The sequence below is a fragment of the Saimiri boliviensis genome, chromosome 19 (genome assembly GCF_048565385.1).
Source record: "Saimiri boliviensis isolate mSaiBol1 chromosome 19, mSaiBol1.pri, whole genome shotgun sequence".
NCBI classification, from domain to species: Eukaryota; Metazoa; Chordata; class Mammalia; order Primates; family Cebidae; genus Saimiri; species Saimiri boliviensis.
The window spans coordinates 3,078,165-3,102,206 of NC_133467.1; the positions used below are offsets into that span (position 1 = coordinate 3,078,165).

General features: G+C 35.6%; 1 protein-coding gene across 17 annotated transcripts in view; it reads left to right on the plus strand.

Annotated features, from left to right (window-relative positions):
• The window catches only part of UCHL5 (ubiquitin C-terminal hydrolase L5), a 108,838-nt gene that overhangs the window by 19,434 nt on the left and 65,362 nt on the right, over nucleotides 1–24,042 (plus strand). For 12 of the 17 annotated variants that reach the window (XM_074390086.1, XM_074390085.1, XM_074390089.1 and 9 more), the window contains exons 4-10: nucleotides 10,582–10,707; nucleotides 10,793–10,854; nucleotides 10,931–11,061; nucleotides 12,079–12,142; nucleotides 14,855–14,957; nucleotides 16,129–16,242; nucleotides 19,458–19,556. In XM_074390086.1, the coding sequence (XP_074246187.1) occupies nucleotides 10,582–10,707; nucleotides 10,793–10,854; nucleotides 10,931–11,061; nucleotides 12,079–12,142; nucleotides 14,855–14,957; nucleotides 16,129–16,242; nucleotides 19,458–19,556 (699 nt within the window). Of the gene's footprint in view, nucleotides 1–10,581; nucleotides 10,708–10,792; nucleotides 10,855–10,930; nucleotides 11,062–12,078; nucleotides 12,143–14,854; nucleotides 14,958–16,128; nucleotides 16,243–19,457; nucleotides 19,557–20,214; nucleotides 20,366–24,042 lie in introns of those variants that run through there. The other 5 variants (XM_074390096.1, XM_074390097.1, XM_039459930.2 and 2 more) reach the window with 5 other exon arrangements.

Sequence of the window (24,042 nt, forward strand, 5' to 3'; positions counted from 1 at the left end):
TGGGATCTAGTTTGTTTTTTTCTGCAATGGTTATCCAGTTTTACAGAACCGTTTACTGGAGAGACTACTATTGTATATTCTTGGCATCTTTGTTGAAAATGATTTGTCTGTAAATGCATGGATTTATATCTTGATTCTCTCTTTTGTTCCATTATTTATGTGTCTTGTTTTTATGCCAGTATCATGTTGATTTGGTTGTTAGAGCTTTGTAGTCTATTTTGAAGTCAGATAATGTGATGCCTCTAGTATTGTCTTTGCTCAGGATTGCTCTGGCCATTCTGGGTCTTTTGTGTTCTGTATAAATTTTAGGATTGCTTTTTCTGTTTTTATGAAGAACATCATTGATATTTTGACAGGGAGTGCATTGACTCTATTGCTTTCAGTAGAATTGTCATTTTAACAATATTAACTCTTCCAGTTCATGAGCAGGGAATATCCAGTTTTCGGTGAACTCTTCATCAGTGTTGTATACTTGTCCTTGTGTAGATCTTATAGACCTTTCACTTCTTTGGTTAAATTGATTCCTAGGTATTTTATATTCTTTTTTTTTTTTTTTTTTTTTTTGAGACACCCATTCTGGAGTGTAGTGGTGCAGTCTCGGCCCATCTCCGCCTCCCAGGTCCAAGCAATTCTCCTGCCATAGTGTCCTGAGTAGCTGGGATTACAGGCATGTGCCACCACACCAGGCTAATTTTTGTATTTTGCAAAGACAGAATTTTGCCGTATTTGCCAGGCTGGTCTCACACTCCTGGCCTCAAATGATCTTCCTGCCTTGGCCTCCCAAAGTACTGATGTTACAGGCTTGAGCCACTGCACCTGGCCTTTTATATATTCTTTGTAGCTATTTTAAATAGGATTTTTTTCTTAACTTCTTTTTCAGATTCACTGTTGGCATATATAATAGCAGCTGATTTTTGTATGCTGATTTTGTATCATGCAAGTTTTTTTTTTCTGGGGGGACAGGGTCTTGCTCTGTCATTCAGGCTGGAGTGCAGTAGCACAATCATAGCTCACTATAACCTCCTGTTCCTGGGCTCAAGCAATCCTCCTGCCTCAACCTTTCAAGTAGCTAGGACTAATTTTTAGTCCTGGCTAATTTTTAGAATTTTCTGTAGAGACAGGGTCTCATTATGTTGCCCAGCTGGTGTTAAACTCCTGGGCTCAAGCATTCCTCCTTCCTTAGCCTCCCAAAGTGCTGGGATTACAGGTGTGAGCTACTGTGATTTGTTATATCCTGCAACTTTACTGAACTCATTTATCAGTTCTAAGAGTTTTTTGTCGTCCTGAGGTTTTTCTAAGGTTCTGTCAGCTGTGAACAGTGCTAATTTGACTTCTTTCTCTGCAGTTTGCATGCCCTTTATTTCCTTCTCTTGCCTGATGGCTCTAACGAGGACCTCCAGTATTATGTTGAATAAAATGCTGAAAATGATCATCCTTGTCTTGTTCCTGATCTTAGACTTTCATTTTTTTTTTATATTCAATATGATATTAGCTGTGAGTCTGTTTTATATGGCTTATGTTGTGCTGTGGTATGTATCTTTCATATCCAGTTTATTGAGGGTTTTTGTCATAAAAGGGTGTTAAATTTTATCGAATGCTTTTCAGCATCTGTTGAAATGATTAGGTAGTTTTTTTCTTGGTATCACCTTTATTGATTAGCATATGTTGATCCATCTTGGATTCTTGGATGACTCTTAGTTAATCATAATGAATCATCTTTTTAATGTGGTATTATTGAATTTGGTTTGTTACTATTTTGTTGAAGACTTTAGTTAGCATCTTTTATTGTCAGTGATATTGATCTGTGGTTTTCTTGTGTACTTGTGTGGTTTTGGTATCAGAGTAGTGCTGCTTCTGTAGAGTGAGTTTCAAAGCATTCCTTCTTCTTCCATGTTTTTTGAAGCATTTGAGTAAAGTTAGCATTTGCTCTTCTTTAAATGTTGGGTAGAATTTAGTAACGACACTATCAAGTCCTGGGCTTTGCTTTACTTTTAATTATGACTTTGATCTCATTACTTGTTGTTGGTTTATTTAGGTTTTTTATTCCTTCGTGATTCAGTCTTGGTAGGTTGTATGTGTCTAGGAATTTATCCATTTCTGGGTTTTCCAATTTTTGGTATATAGCGCTTCATAATACTTTATAATGATTCTTTGTATTTCTGTGGTCTCAGATGTTATCTGTCCTTTTTTGTTTCTGATTTTATTTATTTGGATCATCTTTTTTCTTAGCCTAGCTAAAGGTAATTGTACTTTAGGTTCTGGGGTGCATGTGCACGTCATGCAGGATTGTTATATAGGTACACACATGGCAATGTGGTTTGCCTCTTCTATCCCCCCATCACCTATATCTGGCATTTCTCCCCATGTTATCCCTTTCCAACCTTCCCACCCCACTGCTGTCCCTCCCCTGGCTCCCCACAACAGACCCCAGTGTGTGATGCTCCCTTCCCTGTGTCCATGTGTTCTCATTGTTCAACACTCACCCCTGAGTGAGAACATGCAGCATTTGATTATCTGTTCTTGTGTCAGTTTGCTGAGAATGATGGTTTCCAAATTCATCCATGTCCCTACAAAGGACACAAAGTCCTTGTTTTTTATGACTGCGTAGTATTCCACGGTGTATATGTGCCACATTTTCCTTGTCTAGTCTATCATCCATGGGCATTTGGGTCAGTTTCAGGTCTTTGCTATTGTAAACAGTGCTGCAGTGAACATATGTGTGCATGTGTCTTTATAATAGTATGATTTATAATCCTTTGGGCCTATACCCAGTAATGGGATTGCTGGGTAAAATGGAATTTCTATTTCTAGGTCCTTGAGGAAGCACCACACTGTCTTCCACGATAGTTGAACTAATTTACATTCCCACTAATAGTGTAAAAGTGTTCCTGTTTCTCCACATCCTCTCCAGCATCTGTTGTCTCTAGGTTTTTTAATGATCACCATTCTCACTGGCGTGATGTGGTATCTCAATGTGATTTTGATTTGCATTTCTTTAATGACCAGTGATGATGAGCATTTTTTGATATGTTTGTTGGCCTCATAAATGTCTTCTTTTGAAAAGTGTCTGTTCATATCCTTTGCCTACTTTTGAATGGGTTTGCTTTTTCTTGTAAATCTGTTTTAGTTCTTTGTAGATTGTAGATATTAGTGCTTCGTCAGATGGGTAGATTGCAAAAAGTTTTTCCCATTCTGTTGTTGTCAGTTCACTCTAATGGTTGTTTCTTTTGCTGTGCAGAAGCTCTGGAGTTTAATTTGATCCCATTTGTCTATTTTGGCTTCTGTTGCCAATACATTTGGTGTTTCAGTCACGAAGTCCTTGCCTATGCCTATGTCCTGGATGGTTTTGCCTAGGTTTTCTTCTAGGGATTTTATGATGTTAGGTCTTATGTTCAAGTCTGTAATCCATCTGGAGTTAATTTTAGTGTAAGGTGTCAGGAAGGGGTCCAGTTTCTGCTTTCTACACATGGCTAGCCAGTTTTCTCAACACCATTTATTAAATAGGGAATCCTTTCCCCATTGCTTGTTTTTGTCAGGTTTGTCAAAGATCAGATGGTTGTAGTTGTGTGGCATTGCCTCCGAGGCCTTTGTTCTGTTCCATTGTTCTACATCTCTGTTTTGGTACCAGTACCATGCTGTTTTGATTACTGTAGCCTCGTAGTATACTTTGAAGCCAGGTAGCATGATGCCGCTGGCTTTGTTCTTTTTGCTTTGGATTGTCTTGGCTATGCGGGCTCTCTTTTGGTTCTATATGAAGTTTAAGATGGTTTTTTCCAGTTTTGAGAAGAAGAAGGTCATTGGTAGCTTGATGGGGATAGTGTTGAATCTGTAATTTACTTTGGGCAGTATGGCCATTTTCATGATACTGAGTCTTCCTAACCATGAGCATGGAATGTTTTTCCATCTGTTTGTGTCCTCTCTTATTTCCTTGAGCAGTGGTTTGTAGTTCTCCTTGAAGAGGTCCTTTACATCCTTTGTTAGTTGTATTCCTTGGTATTTAATTCTCTTTGTAGCACTTGCGAATGGGAGCTTGCTCATGATTTGGCTCTCTGTTTGTCTGCTATTGGTGTATAGGAATGCTTGTGATTTCTGCACATTGATTTTGTGTCCTGAAACTTCGCTGATGTTGCTTATCAGTTTAAGGAGATTTGGGGCTGAGATGATGGGGTCTTCTAAATAAACAATCATGTCTTCTGCAAATAGAGGCAATTTGACTTCCTCGTTTCCTAATTTAATACCCTTTATTTGGTTTTTTCTTGCCTAATGGCTCTGGTTAGAACTTCCAATACTATATTGAATAGGAGTGGTGAGAGAGGGCATCCTTGTCTAGTGCCTAATTTTAAAGGGAGTGCTTCCAGTTTTTGCCCATTCAGTATGTGTTGGCTGTGGATTTGTCATAAATGGCGTTTATTGTTTTGAGATACGTTCCTTTCACACCTAGTTTATTGAAAGTTTTTAGTATAAAGGGCTGTTGAATTTTGTCGAAGGCCTTCTCTGCATCTATTGAGATAATCATGTGGTTTTTGTCTTTGGTTCTGTTTATGTGGTAGATTACATTTATAGACTTGCGTATGTTAAACCAGCTTTGCATCCCCGGGATGAAGCCTACTTGATTGTGATGGATAAGCTTTTTGATGTGCTGTTGCAGTCGGTTTGCCAGTATTTTTTTGAAGATTTTTGCATCTATGTTCATCACGGATATTGGCCTAAAGTTTTCTTTTTTTGTTGGGTCTCTGTTGCGTTTTGGTATCAGGATGATCTTGGTCTCATAAAATGATTTGGGAAGGAGTTTCTCTTTTTGTGTTTTTTGGAATAGTTTCAGATGGAATGGTACTAGCTCCTCTTTGTACATCTGGTAGAATTCAGCTGTGAACCCATCTGGACCTGGACTTTTTTTGGTTGGTAGGCTATTATTGGTACCTCAACTTCAGTCCTTGTTATATGTCTGTTCAAGGTTTCAGATTCTTCCTGGTTTAGGCTTGAGAGGGTGCAAGTGTCCTGGAATTTACCTATTTCTTCCAGGTTTACTTGTTTTTGTGCGTAGAGTTGTTTGTAGTAATCTCTCATGGTAGTTTGTATTTCTATGGAATCGGTGGTTATATCTCCTTTATTGTTTTTTATTGCATCTATTTGATTCTTCTCTCTTATTTTTTATTAATCTGGCTAGAGGTCTATTTTGTCGATCTTTTCAAAAAACCAGCTCCTGAATTTCTTGATTTTTTTGAAGTTTTTTGTTGTTGTTGTTTTGTCTGTATCTCCTTCAGTTCTGCTCTGATCTTAGTTATTTCTTGTCTTCTGCTAGCTTTTGAGTTTTTTTGATCTTGCTCCTCTAGCGGTTTCAATTTTGATGATAGGCTGTCAATTTTAGATCTTTCCTCACTTCTCATGTGGGTGTTTATTGCTGTAAATTTCCCTCTAGAAACTGCTTTAAATGTATCCCAGAGATTCTAGTATGTTGTGTTTTCGTTCTCACTGGTTTTGAAGAACATCTTTATTTGTGCCTTCATTTCATTGTTTATGCAGTTGACATTCAGGAGCTAGTTGTCATTCAGGAGCCAGTTTTTCAGTTTCCATGAAGTTGTGTGGTTCTGAGTTAGTTTCTTAATCCTGAGATCTAATTTGATTGCCCTGTGGTCTTACAGACTATTTGTTATGATTCCCATTCTTTTGTATTTGCTGAGGAGTGATTTATTTCCAATTATGTGATCAGTTTTAGAGTAAGTTGATGTGGTGCTGAGAAGAATGTATATTCTGTGGATTTGGGGTTGAGAGGTCTGTAGATGTCTATTAGGTCCCTTTGGTCCAGATCTGAGTTCAAGTTCTGGATATCCTTGTTTATCTTCTGTCTCGTTTATCTGTCTGATATTGACAGTGGAGTGTTAAAGTCTCCCACTATTATTGTGTGGGAATCTAAGTCTCTTTGTAGGTCGTTAAGAACTTTATGTATCTGGGTGCTTCTGTATGTATATATTTGGGATCCTTAGCTCTTCTTGTTGCATTGATCCTTTTACCATTATGTAATGCCCTTCTTTGTCTCTTTTGATCTTTGTTGGTTTAAAGTCCGTTTTGTCAGAGACTAGGATTGCAACTCCTGCTCTTTTTTGCTCTCTGTGTGCTTGGTAAATCTTCTTCCATCCCTTTATTTTGAACCTATGTGTATCCTTGCATGTGAGATGGGTTTCCTAAATACAGCACACCAATGGGTTTTGACTTTTTATCCAATTTGCCAGTCCATGCCTTTTGATTGGGGCATTTAGCCCATTTACATTTAGGGTTAATATTGTTATATGTGAATTTGCTCCTGCCATTTTGATGCTAGCTGGATGTTTTGCCCATTAGTTCATGCGTTTTCTTCAATGTGTTGATGGTCTTTACTGTATGGTACATTTTTGGAGGGGCTGGTAATGGTTGTTCCTTTCCTTGTTTAGTGTTTCTTTTAGGAGCTCTTGTAAGGCAGGCCTGGTGGTGACAAAAATCTCTCGGCAATTGCTTGTCCGTAAAGGATTTTATTTCTCCTTTGCTTTGAAGCTTAGTTTGGCTGGATATAAAATTTTAAGTTGAAAGTTCTTTTCTTTAAGGATGTTGAATATTGACCCCAACTCTCTTCTGGCCTGTAGAGTTTCTGCTGAGAGATCTGCTGTGATTCAGATGGGCTTCTGTTTGTGGGTACCCTGACCTTTCTCTCTGGCTGCCCTTAGCATTTGTTTCTTCATGTCAACCCTGGTGAATCTGATGATTATGTGCCTTTGGGTAGCTCTTCTTGAGGGATATCTTTGTGATATTCTCTGTATTTCCTGGACTGGAATGTTGGCCTGCCTTGCTAGGTTGGGAAAGTTCTCCTGGGTAATATCCTGAAGAGTGTTTTCCAGCTTGGATTCTTTCTCTCGGTTATATTTATTCTCTCAGTCATTTCATAGGTACACCTATCAAACGTAGATTAGGTCTTTTAACATAATTCCGTATTTCTTGGAGGCTTTGTTCATTTCTATTCACTTTTTTCTCTCTAATCCTGCCTTCTTGTTTTATTTCATTGAGTTGATCTTCAATCTCTGATATTCTTTCTTCTGTTTGGTCAGTCGGCTATTGAAACTTGTGTATGCTTCTCGAAGTTCTCGTGTTGTGTTTTTCAGCTCCATCAAGTCACTTATATTCTTCTCTAAGCTGTTTATTCTAGTTAGCTTTTCATCTAACCTTTTTTCAAGGTTCTTAGTTTCTTTGCATTGGGTTAGCACGTGTTCTTTTAGCTCAGAGAAGTTTGTTATTACCCACCTTCTGAGGCCTATTTCTGTCAGTTCATCAGCCTCATTCTCCATCCAGCTTTGTTCCCTTGCTGGTAAGGAATTGTGATCCCTTGGAGAAGGAGAGGCACTCTGGATTTTGGTGTTTTTATCCTTTTTGCACTGATTTCTTTCCATCTTAGTGGCTTTCCCTACCTGTTGTCTTTTTAATTGGTGAATTTTGGATGGGGTCTCTGAGTGAACATCCTTCTTGTTGATGTTGCATCTATTTCTCTCTGTTTCTTAGTTTTCCTTCTAACAATCTGGCCCCTCAGCTGCAGGACTGCTGGAGGTCCACTCCAGACCCCGCTTTCCTGGGGATCACCAGTGGGAGCTGCAGAACAGAAAGGTTTGCTGCCGGTTTCTTCTTCTGTTATCTTCATCCCAGAGGGGTACCCTCTGGATGTCAGCCTGAGCTCTCCTTTAGAGGTGTCTCTTTGGATATACAGGGGTCAGTGAGCTGCTTCAGGAGACAGTCTGTTTCTTACAGGAGCTCAACTGCTGTTTTGGGAGCTCCGCTGTTCCATGCAGAGCTGCTGGGCAGGTATTTTTAAGTCTGCTGCAGCGGAACTCATACCCACTTTTTTTCCAGGTGTTCTCTCCTGGGAAGGTGGGGCTTTATTTATAAGTTCCTTACATGCTGCTGCCTTTTTTCATAGATGCCCTGCCCAGCACTGAGATAGTCTAGTCACAGCCTGCCAGCAGAGGCATTGCTGAGTTGCTGTGGGCTCTGCCCAGCTGGTGTGTGAACCTCCTCGTCGTGTTGTTTACAGAGGTACAGTTAGAACTGCCTCTGTAGTGGCGGACACCTGTTCCCCCACCGAGCTGGACCGTCCTGAATCCAGCTGTGCTTGCTGCAAAATTTGAGCGTCTCAGATTTCTGGTCTTTGAGGGGTGGGACCCGCCCAGCTAGAACACCTGGCTCCCTGTCTCAGCCCCTTCCCTTTCAGTTGAATGGATGGCTCTGTCTCCCATGCATTCCCAGTGCCAGTTGAAATGACCACCTGATTTGTGTGAGTTTTTGTGTGCCAACCCATGGCACTGACTGAAACAGCTGTGCTGGAAACTTGTGGTGCTTTTCCACCCAAGAATCTCTTGGTCTGTGGGCAGCGAAAACTCGTTTGGAAATGTGGTGATCACTCACCTTCTGCATTGTTCTTGCTGGGAACTGCCCTCCAGAGGTGTTCCTATTTGGCCATCTTGAATCCTACTCCTGTAAGATGATTTTTATGTGAGTTTGATGAGGACAGGACCACATCCTACTTATTCACTGTATGTTCAGCATTTATTACAATGTCTGGCATGTAGTAGGTGCTCAGTAAGTATTATTTGAATGGATGTATGGCTATACACTTTACAAATTTTTGTTTGTTTTTTTGTTAATTTTGTACTACATATAGCATGACCACTTGGTGGCACTAAAATCCTTTTAAAACTTGAAGATATGTTCTTATTCCCAGGTACATTATAACTTTTCTTCTCACACACGCATACAAAATGATCTACAATATATCATGGACAGTATAAATCATTATTGACATCAAAAAAGAAAGTAATCACAAGAATTTTTTTCTACTTCCTAAAATCCTAAAGTAAAGGATAACGGATTTGAAATGTTTGATAATATTTTCTGCTGTAGTGTCACTGCTTAGTTTAGCATTGGGAATATATTTTTAAGGTGTCATGATTTTGAAAGAATGTGCTGATAAGTATAAATTTTAATTTCTCCTAAGTTTACTCCTCCCATTGCTATCCTCAAGATAATTTCACCTTAGGTAATTTTGGCCTAAGATAAGGGAACACTAAGTGTTAAAATGTTTTAGTCAACGACATTTAAAAGCTCTTTAATCATTAAAGTTTTCATCCAAATTTACTAAAGAACTGTGATTCAGATCAAAATACATATTCGTAGAAATCAGCAGCAATGTTGGATTCTGGATTTATCACTACTTTTTCCTAATTTATCAGTTTTACAACAGTTTTGAATACAAAATACTTAAAGAGAAGAATTATAGAAGCATGGTGGTGTTATTATGCTTATTGAGAATTAGGAGTATGAGACTATTCTGTAATGGAGAGTGCAGTCTTATCAAGGAATTTCTCAAATATACTTCAGTCAACAGTTCAGGAACTGGTAGTATTCATAAGACCTTAAAACCTTTACCAACATAAGAAATAGAGAAGTATAAGAATTAAAGAAGGAAAATAATTGTAAGTTTTTCTTCTGAAATCAGGGAGGATAAAAATAGATGATTTACTAAAATGTAAAATCATAAGCTAATTAGCATTATTGGAAAGACTAATTACAATATAGTAACATAATATAGTAGGACTAAGCTGCAATTTTAAAAATCTATAATTAACCTTGCTGGTGTTCACACTGATCATCTGAGGTTCTTCCCAGCTTCATGATCTCAATACTGTAGGTGCTTAGGCAGTGTGGAAGAAACTGGTGTTCATAAAGTGGCTTACAATCTTGTTGGAGAGACCACGTGCAGGTACTGAGACAGCCTAACATGATGGCTGTGTACACAAATTCTAGAACCAGATTGGCTGTGTGCTCTTGGCAAGTTACTTAACCTCTTTGTGCCTCAGCTTCTACAAATCTAAAATGAAAATGGTAATATTACTCCTTCTTCATAAGTTGTTGAGAGGGTTAAAAGAAATAATACGTGTGAAGTGCCTACAAAAGTAACTGGTGTATAGTAAATGGTATCTAAATTTCTCCTTTGGCTAGAATGTGAGGTTTAGATAATTTGTTAAACGAACAATTAACAGCTAGATGATAGCAATGTAAACACTGTACGTGACTGAGTAAAAAAATCTGTGGACGTTACATATCCTGTTTGAGAATTCAAATGAGAGTAGACACTAATGTGAATTGTTTTAGAATTTCTCTAAAATCACATAGATGAGTTGAAGCTTATGCTCGGTAATAAAATACGAATTGAATTTGAATAGGTAGAAATGAGTCTAGGAGGAAATGAATAGGAGAGAAGGACAAGCTCTGTTGGCTTAATCAGCTATGTTTTCAATCAGGATAGTTGGTCTTGTTACCCTAATGGATTGGTTTTTGGTAATATTATGAGTTCATTGAGTTCATTTGGTTTCCTAGAATCTTCAACCTCAGAATTGCAGTAAATTTCTATAAGCAGATTAGGATAGAAATTAAACATTTATTCTGCTGAGACTTTATAAAATATAATTTGAAAACTGCTCCTATTTTGGGGTCATCGTCACCAGTGAAAAACTATTTTTTTGTTTTTTTTAAACAAATTGCTATCTTCACTCTTATATTTTATAGGTAATTAATAATGCTTGTGCTACTCAAGCTATAGTGAGTGTGTTACTGAACTGTACCCACCAGGATGTTCATTTAGGAGAGACATTATCAGAGTTTAAAGAATTTTCACAAAGCTTTGATGCAGCTGTGAGTACAACCTTTTTCTTATTCTTAAAAAGTCACATTTGTGAAAGTTTGTATATTAATAGGCTACTTTAAAAACTTATTTTAGATGAAAGGCTTGGCACTGAGCAATTCAGATGTGATTCGACAAGTACACAACAGTTTTGCCAGGTAAAGAGACTTTATGTTAAATAAACTACTTCTTTCTTTTCTTCTTTGAGTCTCACTATTTTTTTCTTTACTATAGACAGCAAATGTTTGAATTTGATACGAAGACATCAGCAAAAGAAGAAGATGCTTTTCATTTTGTCAGTTATGTTCCTGTTAATGGAAGACTGTATGAATTAGATGGATTAAGAGAAGGACCGATTGATTTAGGTAATGTGATTCTTGTTCCTGGTATTTCACTTTTGATAGGGGAAAACCTGTTAGGTATTTAACCTCATTTTTGTCACAGTGCTGCTTAAATTTTCAAGGTACAAGTGACTATGAGGTAATAAAATACAGTGAAGGCCTTAAGCTCTTCAGTATGTTGTTATTAATATACAGGAAGGACATGTTGACTAGTTCAGTTGAAGCCTTTGAGTTTTGCCAAGTAAAATTATGTTTTAATCCACAGGTTATGTAATTTTATTTTATTTTCCATTTAACATTTAAAAACTACCCTTAGTGAACTTAAATAGTTTTTCTCGTTATTTTTAACCCATTCATAAGGGAGAGCAAACATTTCGTATCATCTGTATTAAAATATTTTCATTTGGAATTGTATAATTTTATTGTTTTGCAATCAAGAAAATATTTTTCTTCAAAGTTCTCTATTTAGGTAGTGCATTAATGTATTATCCTTTGTGCCAAAGCATAGATTTGTTCTGATCCCACCCCATCTCTAATGCTGAGGAAAAACAATAAACACTTACCAAGGTTGAGGTATAATCTGTAGCTTTGAAAGATTACTGAAATAATAGGTTCACAAAAGAATTTTAACTGCTTATTTTGACTTCATTAAATTTTTTCTTGTTTTTAAATTAGGTTTGAAGTCCAATACAACTTGTTTTAGTTGAATCTAATGTTATATGCTATTCATGAAAGTTTTAGATTTAAAAAAAATTAAATGAGTTCGTTTTGTTTGTACTTTTTGCCATGCTTCATGTGTAGGACCAATAGTTTATGTAATGCAGATTTCCATGTTGCCTCTATATTTAAAAATATTTATTTTTCTATGTCTATTATAAAAATTTATTTATGGACTTGAAACAACATAATTACACTAAAAACAGTTTTACTGCCCTAAATTTGTTAAAATATGTGAAAAAAAAATTTTGGACCAAACTTCTGCATATTAAAATTGATTGTTCCTATTTTTGTTTGTGTTAACTGTTTTAAATTTCTTTCTAGGTGCATGTAATCAAGATGATTGGATCAGTGCAGTAAGGCCTGTTATAGAGAAAAGGATACAAAAGTAAATGCTCAGCTGATCTCATTGGCATAATATTCTGTTTATTAAGTATTTTTAAAACTTGTATATTATTGTTATTTTAGCAGTATGCACGGAACATCTACACCATTTTTATTTTAACCATTCTAATAGATGTATAGTGATACTTAATTGTGGTTTTAATCTGCATTTCCCTGATGACTAATGATGTTGAAAGGCTTTTCGTGCCTTTTGCCCATTTTCTGATTGGATTGTTTTTTTTTCTCTTGAGCCTGAAGTTCTTTACGTATTCTAGGTACTAATCCTTCATCAAACACATTGCCTGCAAGTATTCGCTCCCATTCTGTAGCCCATCCCCTCGTACTCCCAAAATGTTTTTTCACAGAGCAAAAGGTCTTAATCCTGATGAAAAAATAGTTTATCAGTATTTCACACTATGAATTGTTTTTGTTGTCAAGTCTAAGAAATCTTTGCCTCATTGTAGATACCAAAAACTTTTTTCTGTGTTACTTTCTTCAAAGTTTATAGATTAATGTTTTATGTGTTAGTCTCTGATGTATTTTGAGTTAATTTTTGTATATGGTATGACATTTAGGTAAAGGGTCTTTTTTTTTTTTTTTTGCTTATGCCTATTCAGTTACTCAGGCATAGTGATTGAAAAGGCTGTCCTTCCTCCACTGAATTCCTCCTGTACCTTTGCAAAAATGAAGTATATTTGTATGGCTCTATTTATGGGTTCACTATTCTGCCCATTGTTCCATTTATCTGTTCCTCTGCCAGTACTGCATTATGCTGACTACTGTAACTATCAGTCTTGAAATCATGTAGACTGATGCCTTTCATTTTGTTCTTTTTTTCAAAATTGTTTCAGCAATTATAGTTCCTCAAAAGTGAGACTTTGGATCTTATTTAAGATTTCTGTGTGAGCTGGTTTTATGGATATGGCTCTGACAGGGTAACTCGTGGGTGCCACCTCATTACTGCCAGGTGGGAGTAGATGTCCAACTTTCCTACCAGGCCTTCGGTGACACCTTAGGTGGAATGGGGTTTCTTGTTATTGCTGGACAGAGACGGGAGTTTCAGCCCCCAGCAGGGTTTCTGTTGATACCACTCTGGCTGAGATGGGCAGGAGTGCCTTGCTATTGCTTTCCACTCATACTGAAGTGGAAGAGGCTACTTTGCCTACCAGTAATTGTCACTACTCGATGGTAGTGACAATTTTGGCCTCCCATTCCATGTCCTCTGATACCACAAATGAGTGTTGTCATTACCACATGGCAGGGATGAAAGTCTCCATTCCCTACCCAGCCTTTTGAAATACCAAACTAGGAGCCTTGTTAAAGGTTGGAAGTCAAGGCTCTTTATTCTGCTTTTACTGGTTTTGAGTAGGAGTGGGGTCACAGATTTTTTAGTCATGTTTGGCTATAGTAGAATGATTATTGTCTAAAAGTTTTCTGTCTTGTGAGGCTGCACCTTTTCTGTCTGGCTAGAGAGAGCAGACTTTTGTTGGAGCTTTTTTGTCTGTACCTGTCGGTATTTCCTGGTTGCTGGTTTCTTCAGCTCCAAGTCGGGGATATATGAGGCAGAAAAAAAAACCCAGGGAATTCCCTACTTTATCATTCTTGGTTCCTGAGTTCCCCAGCTTGTCTGCCTTTTTCTACCTTTCAGAATGTTCTTGCTCTCTCTTTTTAAAAAACAGATTATGTCCCGGGTTTTTAGTTGTACTTACTGGCAGAAGTAGGGACTCGGAAGTCCCACAGTTAGTGTTTTAAAAACATTTTTGCATAGTTGAGAGCACTGTGGTTATATTGGGACCGTATTCTTTTCAGTGAATAGAGCTGTGTATGAGAAACTCTTAGAGATAAAGTAATGCAAAATGGGCTTACATTTTCTATATATTTTCATCTTAGTGCTATTTATATAATGTTATAAATAATGTTTTTAATATCAGTCCTTACTATGAACAAGCTTATGTTATGAGATGCTTCATTGGTACTAGAGTAGTGAAAATCGAGCATCATTCAGAAATTTTACTATAGGATATAATTATATATTATATTAATAAAATATGTAAAATGTTTACATGTCATAAGATAAAATTTAAAATATATAAATAGAAAGTTGATGATGACTTGGAAAAAATTATATGATGAGGAGCATAGTTAATACGCATTAAGATGCCAGTCTAATAAATTTAACAAATGTGGAGTCTTCATTTGTTTTTTTCCTAGCTCGTAAGTAAATGAATTGTCATGTTTCTTATAAAGGTAGGGAAATTAATGAAAATATTTTTTATTTCAAATGTTTTAAGTGGTACTAACATTATTTTAGAACATTTAAAAAACATTTGTGATTGATGATATTTAGCTATTTTTTTTTTTCCTACAGTTGTCTTTCCTATATGAAAGCTTTTTGTTTGTTTGTTTGATTTTAGAGACAGGGTCTTGTTCTGTTGCCCAGGCTGGCGTACAGTGCACTATCGTAGCTCACTGCAGCCTCCAACTCCTAGGCTCAAAGGATCCTCTCCACTCCTCAGCCTCCCAGGTAGCTGGGACTACAGGTGCACACTTATGTGCCTGACCTGAAAGCTTTTTAAAAGTATCCATTTTTATTGTTAGCCAATTGATAGACTCTTGTTTATACTAGGAAATTAAGAGGGTAATCACAATAGGTTATCTTAACTGTAATAGTTTTATAATTCTTTATTAATTATAAACTTAAATAATTTTCTTCTAGGTACAGTGAAGGTGAAATTCGATTTAATTTAATGGCCATTGTGTCTGACAGAAAAATGATATATGAACAGAAGATAGCAGAGTTACAAAGACAACTTGCAGAGGTTTGTGGCCGTGTTTTTAAATGCCAAGTTCTAGCTTGGTTATTTTCTCAGGAAAAGTATTACTGTATATATATAATTCTTGGTTGTATATGTGTGTGTATATATATGATTACATACATATATACGTGTGTAATCAAGGGCTCTGAATGGTGATTAAGAAAATACACACTCCGGACTGAGGTTGCCTAGATGCGGTTCCTGGCTTTGCCACTTAGTGGATATAGGAATTTGAGTATATTTCCCTGTGACTCAGTTTGATCATGTAGCATAAAGATAATAAATAATCTTTACCTCATAAGATTATCAGGAGGAGTAAATGAGGTATGACACGTAAATCACTTAAAATAATGACTAACAAATGGTAAATGCTAAATAAGTGTTAGGAATGGACTATTTTAACTATTTCCTGTGATTTCATTAAATAATTAAGGAAGTTAATTCTCAGAGAGTTAATCAGGTACATTAGAGTCACATGTAGTCTTTACTAGCTATGATTATCTTTCTGTAGTAAATGTCATTGGAGAAGAGATTTAGTAGACAAAGTTTATTTTACAATCCTGTGATCACATTTTTTTAAGCATTTTTAAGAAAATTTATTTTATAGTGTAGTAGGAGATTATGGCAAAAGAGTATATTACAGTGTAGGTTGTTTTAGGTGAAAATTCATATGTATTAGAACATAGAGCCGGGCGTGGTGGCTCAAGCCTGTAATCCCAGCACTTTGGGAGGCCGAGGCGGGTGGATCACAAGGTCGAAAGATCGAGACCATCCTGGTCAACATGGTGAAACCCCGTCTCTACTAAAAATACAAAAAATTAGCCGGGTATGGTGGCGCGTGCCTGTAGTCCCAGCTACTCAGGAAGCTGAGGCAGGAGAATTGCCTGAACCCAGGAGGCGGAGGTTGCGGTGAGCCGAGATCGTGCCATTGCACTCCAGCCTGGGTAACAAGAGCGAAACTCCGTCTCAAAAAAAAAAGAAAAAAAAAGAACATAGAAATATGGAAGGAACTATTTGGGGGCTTTTATCCTTTAATGTTGCTGTTAGGCTGGCATGCTGTTATCAATATGAAGAGTAGAAATTTGAAAATAATTGTTCTGTGTTTATCATTTTAAAATATTCTGAACGTAAGCCTCAGTTATTAGGGTGTGCTATTTTTTTCCCTTCCCCTAAGGAGGAACCCATGGATACAGATCAGGGTAATAGTATGTTAAGTGCTATTCAGTCAGAAGTTGCCAAAAATCAGATGCTTATTGAAGAAGAAGTACAGAAATTAAAAAGATACAAGGTATGTTTTAAAAAATATGTTCCTTTAATGTTTTAATACAGAGCAGTATATTTTGAGATGAAGGTATACTGAATGTTTGTTGGCTTTCCCTCCTATCATTGACAAAATTTCAAAATATTATGTTGATTCTCCGATACCCTACAAAGATAAGTAGTGAGATGTCTTTCAGTTTTATTTTTGTAAAATATTATTAGGAACAATTTTAACCTGTTTTATTTTTCAGTTCACTGTTGTTATTCTTTTTTTTTTTTTTTTTTTTTTGGTGGAGTCTTGCTCTGTTGCCAAGGCTGGAGTGCAGTGGTGCAATCTTGGCTCACTGCAACCTCCACCTTCCAGGTTCAAGCAATTCTCCTGCCTCAGCCTCCCAAGTAGCTGGGATTACAGGCGTGTGCCGCTATGCCTGGCTAGGCTAATTTTTGTATTTTTAGTAGAGTTAGGGTTTTGCCATGTTGACCAAACTGTTCTTGAACTCCTGACCTAATGTGATCCATCCACCTTGGCCTCCCAAAGTGTTTGGATTACAGGCATGAACCACTGTGCCCAGCCTATTATTATTCTTATTGATGTTTAAATTATCCTATCTTTGGCCATTGGGAGCTACTTCAGGCTGTCTCCTAAGTGTTTTCGGCATAACCTCCTTAGTTTCTGATAGCCTTCTTTTCTTTTCTTCTTTTAGATGGAGTCTTGCTTTGTTGCTCAAGCTGGAGTGCATTGAGGCAATCTTGGCTCACTGCAACCTCTGCCTCCTGGGTTCAAGTAGTTCTCCTGCCTAAGCCTCTCAAGTAGCTGGGATTACAGGCCTGCGCCTCCACACCCAGCTAATTTTTATATTTTTAGTGGAGATGGGATTTTACCATGTTGGCTAGGCTGGTCTTGAACTACTGGCCTCAGATGATCCTCCCTGGGCCTCCCAAAGTGCTGGGATTACAGGTGTGAGCCATCACGCCCAGCCAGCTTTCTTGCTTTCTAGTATAAGATGTTTCAGACTTTTCTTTTTTGGGGGACAGAGTTTTGCTCTGTCGCTCAGGTTGGAGTGCAGGGTACCATCTTGGCTCACTGCAACCCCCCACCTCCTGGGTTAAAGCAATTCACCTGCTTCAGCCTCCCAAGTAACTGGGATTACAGGCACCTGCCTCCACACCTGGCTAATTTTTGTATTTTTAGTAGAGATGGGGTTTTGTCATGTTGTCAAGGCTGATTTCAAACTCCTGACCTCAAGTGATCTCTTTGCCTTGGCCTCCCAAAGGGCTGGGACTACTGTTATGAGCTACCATGCCTGGCTTAGACTTTTCTTGTACATTTCTTGCTTAAACTTGGAATCAGCCATTTTGTAAAAAAAATCCCTTGTTGAAAAGTGGTATTTAGACACCACTATCTGGGCACTCAGGGTGCTCAGTGCTGCTGATTAATCATTGTTTCTAGGCCTTTTTAGAGCTACAAATACATTTTTGTTTGTTTCATATTTTATTTTTGAAGAGAAAATACATCATATATTCATATTAATACTCAAATTTAGGATTCAAGGACTTTGTGCATAAGGAATTTAAGAATTTCCATTTCTTCTATTAAGCTGAAAATCTTGGATTCTTAACAGAATTGATGTAATTATTTGTTTTATGCCATATACATGTAGTATGTATATAATGTATGTATGTGTATATGTATATGTGTATATGTAAAACAGTCCAGAATAATAGTACCAATAGTATAAAAACAAGTGAAAAGTCTTTTCTTAAGTTTGTCTTATTCCTTAGGATAGATCCTATTTTGGATATATAATCAAATAACTGTATTTTAAATTCACTTAAAATTTTTTGCTGCTGATTTTGCTGTTACATTTTTTAGAGTTAAAAATTTGATTTAATTTTATTTAGTCATGTCAAGCATTTATGTAATTCAGAGTCAAATATGAAGGTGAGTTATTTTTAATAAATGTCTTCTCTTTCACTTGCAATCTGTCCAATAACCTTTTTTTTTCAGAAAAGCAAAGAGTTGGGGAAACTGGATTTTGTGTTACTTTGGATGTGGAAGATTTATCCCATTTGTCATGTGTGTTATGATAGTTAAAGGATTGTTTTTCATTTGAACGTCAGTGTAAGGCAAGAACTATCCTTTTTCTTGCTCACCACAATGTCAGTATAGTGCTTTGTGTCATACTTAACAGACAAGTGATTATTGTTAAATGAAATACATGAGCCTTAAATTAGTAGGATTTCTTCAGATGGAAGTGGTAGGGGCAGGCAGGCTCTAGAGTATTCCAGGAAAAAGGGAGGGCTAACCTCATAGAGACAGGGAAGGAAGAAATAATATCTTTGCTGATTATTTTCCATTCACGTGATAGTTTAAAAAGTAAATTACCCATCTTTATATATACTTATACAGAGTTATTATATAATTAGCTAACTTTTAATATCTGCCCAAAAGAAAACACAAACTAAGTTTCATAATTTCTATAAAGTTTCCTCCTTTATTGTTTGGGAATGCTTTGTTTAAAAAAAGATAAAATGATTCTCATACTGCTGTAAAACAAACGTGTTAAGCTTTAATTTAATTAATTAACTGAAGGAACTCTAGTTAAAGAAGTCAGAGAAGCCCAAATTTATATGAAGTAGAGAAATGTTGAAATGAATTTAATAAGAGATGGAAATTTTCCATGGAAGAAGGGCAATCAATTAAACCAGACAAAATATATAATAGTTCAGTGACAGTGAAAGCCTAGAATCTCATAACTTGAGAGGACGTTCTCTAGACAGTGCATAGTTTTCCACTGAAGTTTAGATTTTTTCCTGCAGTGTACCCCCTTTCGATCAAAAACAATCTGAAGGAAAGATTGTGCTTGACCACAAAATAAAGCTGGTCTCATTAGACTTTGCCTGATTATTTGCACACGTGAAGTAGCAAGTGTTAATTTAGCATGTAGATCTTCTTTAGTTGTTTTTATAAATGACATTTTCATAAGTAATATTAGATTGGACTTTTGAAGGCCTCTATTATTTGCTAAGTCAAGGGCAGGAAGCCATGCCCGAGAAACTCCCTCCACATGATTTATTGTTAATCTTTATTCTCAGTGGAAACGGAATCTCATTATTTCAAAAATCATTTTCTTATGAGAATGGATATTTTATACCATTTCAATTTGAATTGGATGCAAAGAATAAAATACCAGAATTAGCAGAAATGTAGTTAGTGTGGATTGATGTTTGTTTTATTTTCAGATTGAGAATATCAGAAGGAAGCACAATTATCTGCCTTTCATTATGGAATTGTTAAAGACCTTAGCAGAACACCAGCAGTTAATACCACTAGTAGAAAAGGTAAGTATTTTATTGGTAGATACTTAAATTAGGTTTAGATACTCCAAAAACATAAAATGTTCTTTTTTTTTTTTTTTTTTAATGAGTAGAGGTAAAATTTTTGGAAGCTTTTAAAATTTTTATTCTTTTGCTTTTGCCTCTTGTTTTATATTCTGTAAGAATTAGTTCAGCTGAAACTGTAAAATGAAAAATAAAGAATTACCCCACTACTTTAGCCTTCCAGATTCTTAGTGACAAGACCTCAGGTTATGCTGTATTAATTTAAATTTAAAACACTATTCTTTTTTTAAGCAAAAACAGATTTTTAATGCTCATAACTGAAATAATATTTTCCTAGTTTAGCAAAAATTTGAGTTGATGTAACAGAATTTAGAAGTAGAATGGACATTGTTGGGTTTTTTAAAAAAATACCTTGTATTAGGAAATAGGTTTTCTTATTTCTAGTCTAGTACCCTTTCCACTGAGGGAAAACTAGTGTTAAGTTAGTGGAAAATTCTGATTTCTATGATTTTTTTCATAATATGAGTAACAATAAAATATTTGTTGAGTAAATGAAATGCAGTTAAATTGTTTTTAAGTTCATACTGTAAATCAGTGTTTCTGAAAGTGAACATCAGTGGATATTCTTTAAAATACATGTTACCTGGCCCCTCCCCAGATATTCTGATATAGGGGAAGGATTCTTTAATAAGTTCCCCAAGTGATTCTAATGCAACTGGTCTGTGTACCACATTTTGAGAAACACTTTGAGAAGACACTACTAGGCAAATAAAATTTTGGACCATTAACTTACAGACAAGAATACATGGTAGGTATATTTTTCTTATTAATTTTAAAATTGACAAAGCAAAGATACATTTCAAGCAAGGTGTTTTATGTTATAAATTCTAAATAATATGAGATGTGAGCTAATAAGTTTTTTGTGCATATACCTTGTTGATTGAAACATGTGACCCAGGTTTTAGCATTAAATGTAAAGGTTATTGCAGAAGACTGCTAAACGTCTTTTCCACTATAGGTTTTTCTATTCATGTATCTCAGGGTGTATTCCAAGATCGAAAATCATTATTAAAGTTTTAGATTAATACAGGATTCTGTGGTTCGCAAAATTGCTTGGTTAACAAGAATACCTAGATATGATGTTCTTAACACTATCAAATATTTCTCTATTATAAATATTAACTATGTAATGTGCTAAATTGTATGATACATCAGCTACTAAGTTAGATAAATGTTATTAGGGACCCTTAGACAAATTTTAAATGTATAAATTTTGCATTAAAATTGGTCTGTGAACATAATTTTTCGTGTGCAAATTAGTAAGTAGAAGGACCACTGTTATTTGATTTTTTTTTTTTAATTTTGAGACGGAGTTTCACTCTTGTTACCCAGGCTGGAGTGCAATGGCGCGATCTCGGCTCACCGCAACCTCCGCCTCCTGGGTTCAGGCAATTCTCCTGCCTCAGCCTCCTGAGTAGCTGGGATTACAGGCACGCACCACCATGCCCAGCTAATGTTTTTTTGTATTTTTAGTAGAGACAGGGTTTCACCATGTTGACCAGGATGGTCTCGATCTCTCGACCCCGTGATCCACCTGCCTCGGCCTCCCAAAGTGCTGGGATTACAGGCTTGAGCCACCGCGCCCGGCCTGTTATTTGATTTTTAATTATACTATATCCCCAGGTTTTTTTGAGGGCATGAACAACAGCTTATCAGCTTAACATTAGAACCGTTATTCCTTACTTCACATTATTTTGGACACAAGGTGGCAGTAAATGAATTCCTGATGTTAGTGGAACACCAACTCTTGTTGTGTTTGCCTTCGTTTTCTTAAGGAAAGTAGTTATTGATTTTCTAAGTTGGTTATTTCTCTAAGCTGTTCGTTTATTAATATTCCGGAAGCAATATTGAGATAGATTTATTTCTTGTATGCATGCAATAAGTGTTATTCTCTAAGGTACTGAAGGCATTCACACTCATTTAGTTGGAATTGTTGAAATGTTTTTAATTACTCATCAAACATTTAGCTGCAAGGATATTCGAGGCACTCTGTTAAGGTCTAGGGATGTATACATAACTGAGGCGTATTATTTTCTCTTAAGCAACTCATGATTTGGGAAAGGAATGAATAAACAATTATGATACTGTGCTAAATAGTATTATTTTGGTAGGTGCCAAGAGCACTTATCAAAGTCAGGCTAAAGATTCCCAGCAAGCACAGGGTAGCTCCTAAATAGCTTTATAGCCACTTAAAATTTCACAGTCATAAAATTTTAAATATGTGGTTGGAATTAAATGCTTAATCTGTGGTAATATATTAGCTTCCTTTGCAAAATATATTTTTGTTCATCTTATTTTGGAAAAAAATGATATGATGCCATATTAAAATATCATTTTCTGCAGATAAATGCAAACTTTATAAAGCATGTTGAAAAACCGTTAGAATAGATTGATTAGATTTTATCATTGTATAAAATCTTTACCAGTGATAGTTAATTACTTAATAGTAATACTTCTAAGAAAAATTACCTATAGAATTCAGAAATAGATAAGTTGGAATGGTAGATTCTTATTATGTTTTGTTTTCAGGGAAACAAAAGGACAGGTGTGAGAAGGGATAGAAGGAAAAAACAGAAAAGATGTGGCTGCACCATGCAGTGGTGCTACTATATGCTGAGGCTCTCCAGGATCAGACTTTCGAGTAGCTGCAGCAGTTGCCTACAATCTGTAATGGCATAAAAGTATTTCAGCTAAAATCTTTGTATTTGAAAAATGACAAATAAAGGGTTATTCTCCCTTGGGCATATGGCTATAATGAACTTGGTTAGGACTAATAAATATTTTTGTTATATGAGAATATTTATATTTTTTAACTGATGAATTCATTGAATATACATTACATTAAAAAACTGCTTAGGAGGTAATCTAAAAATATATGGTTATAAAACTTCTTGTATTATGTACTAAATTTCTTTCTTAAAATATAAAATTATCTAGTTTAAGATACATTTGTGAGACTTCTATTTATTCAGGTATATTTATGATAAAAAAATTTTTTCTCCACATTTGTATGTAATTTTGAATCATTGTCTATCATAAGTTTTTAACTATCAATAATCTACCATGATGTAAAATCATATATTCCATTGTTATTGGAGAATTCAAAGCAACTTCACAATATTGAATTTTGTCTACATTTTACTGTGACTTTATGATTCAGTTGGTAATAAGTAAGCTTCAGATTTTTTTCTATTTATTAATAGCAGTAAGGTAGAAGAATAACTACAGCGTATCACAACAATAAGTACATTAATATCTATTAATACAGAGTTATCTGATTTGAGTCAGTACTTTTTAATGTCTCATTGGTACACTATATAGAAGGAAAGTATTTTTAACAGTATGTATTTTTTCCATGCTATATATAAATATGATAGTTTTTTTAAAACCTTTTTTTAACAAAAGCAGAACAAAATAGAGGCTTTGAATTTAAATCTTATATATGTTACTTATTAGCTGATGCTTTTAGGCACTTATATAGTTGCTTATAATCTCTTTCTAATCTGTAAACTGGGAAAAAAAAAATCATACCTACTTCACATTCTTGATAATTAAATGAGATCTTATCTGTAAAGTATATAAATTGGTTTTCAATTAATGGTGATAATTATTTTCAATTTTAATGTATGGACACTCTTCCTTGTGTTTGCTCATTTAATTATGTTGTAAAGTTTATATAAAAAAACTAGTAAATTCATTTCTTGTTAATCCTACTAAACATTTTGTTAAGTATACTCAGAGATCAATAAGGAAAGAAGCACATACTTTATTTTAAATTATACCTAAAACCTAATTGAATTTTTATTTTTTGAGGAAAGAAAACTTTGTATGAGATACAATGCACATATCAAATTACAAATAATGCTGGTTAACTGAAGACGTTCATGTTGGCATTTAATTTTATTATTTTTAATATGGCACGCAGACCATTTGCTCTTATTCTAAGGCACAGCACTCAGTTTTATTATACTATTAAAAAATAATTATTCTACCTAATACATTACAAAAAGAGATTGTAATTGTTCTAATTGCTCTATTTTTTATTTAAGGAAGTTTAAGAAAAAGTTGTGTAATGTAGAAGTCTGAAGTGGCACAGTGGCAAGCATATTGTATTGTAGTACTCTAAAACCTTGCTTTTAGAAATGTCTTCTGAACACCAGCAGAAGTGGCATCATCTGAGAGTTTGCTAGAAATACAGAACCTCAGGCATTTTACTAAATCAGTCGGCATTTTAACAGGGTCCCTAGGTCATTGGTATGTACATTGAGAAGCAATATTATAAAGCATGTGTCTTTGACCTGTATTGAGGATTTACTATATACTAGTTGTGGGACTTTGGTCAAGCTTGATAATATCTATAACCTGTGGCTTCTTTATGTGCTAAAGAATAAAACAGAATTACTGTGTTCAAGCTATGTAATTGTAA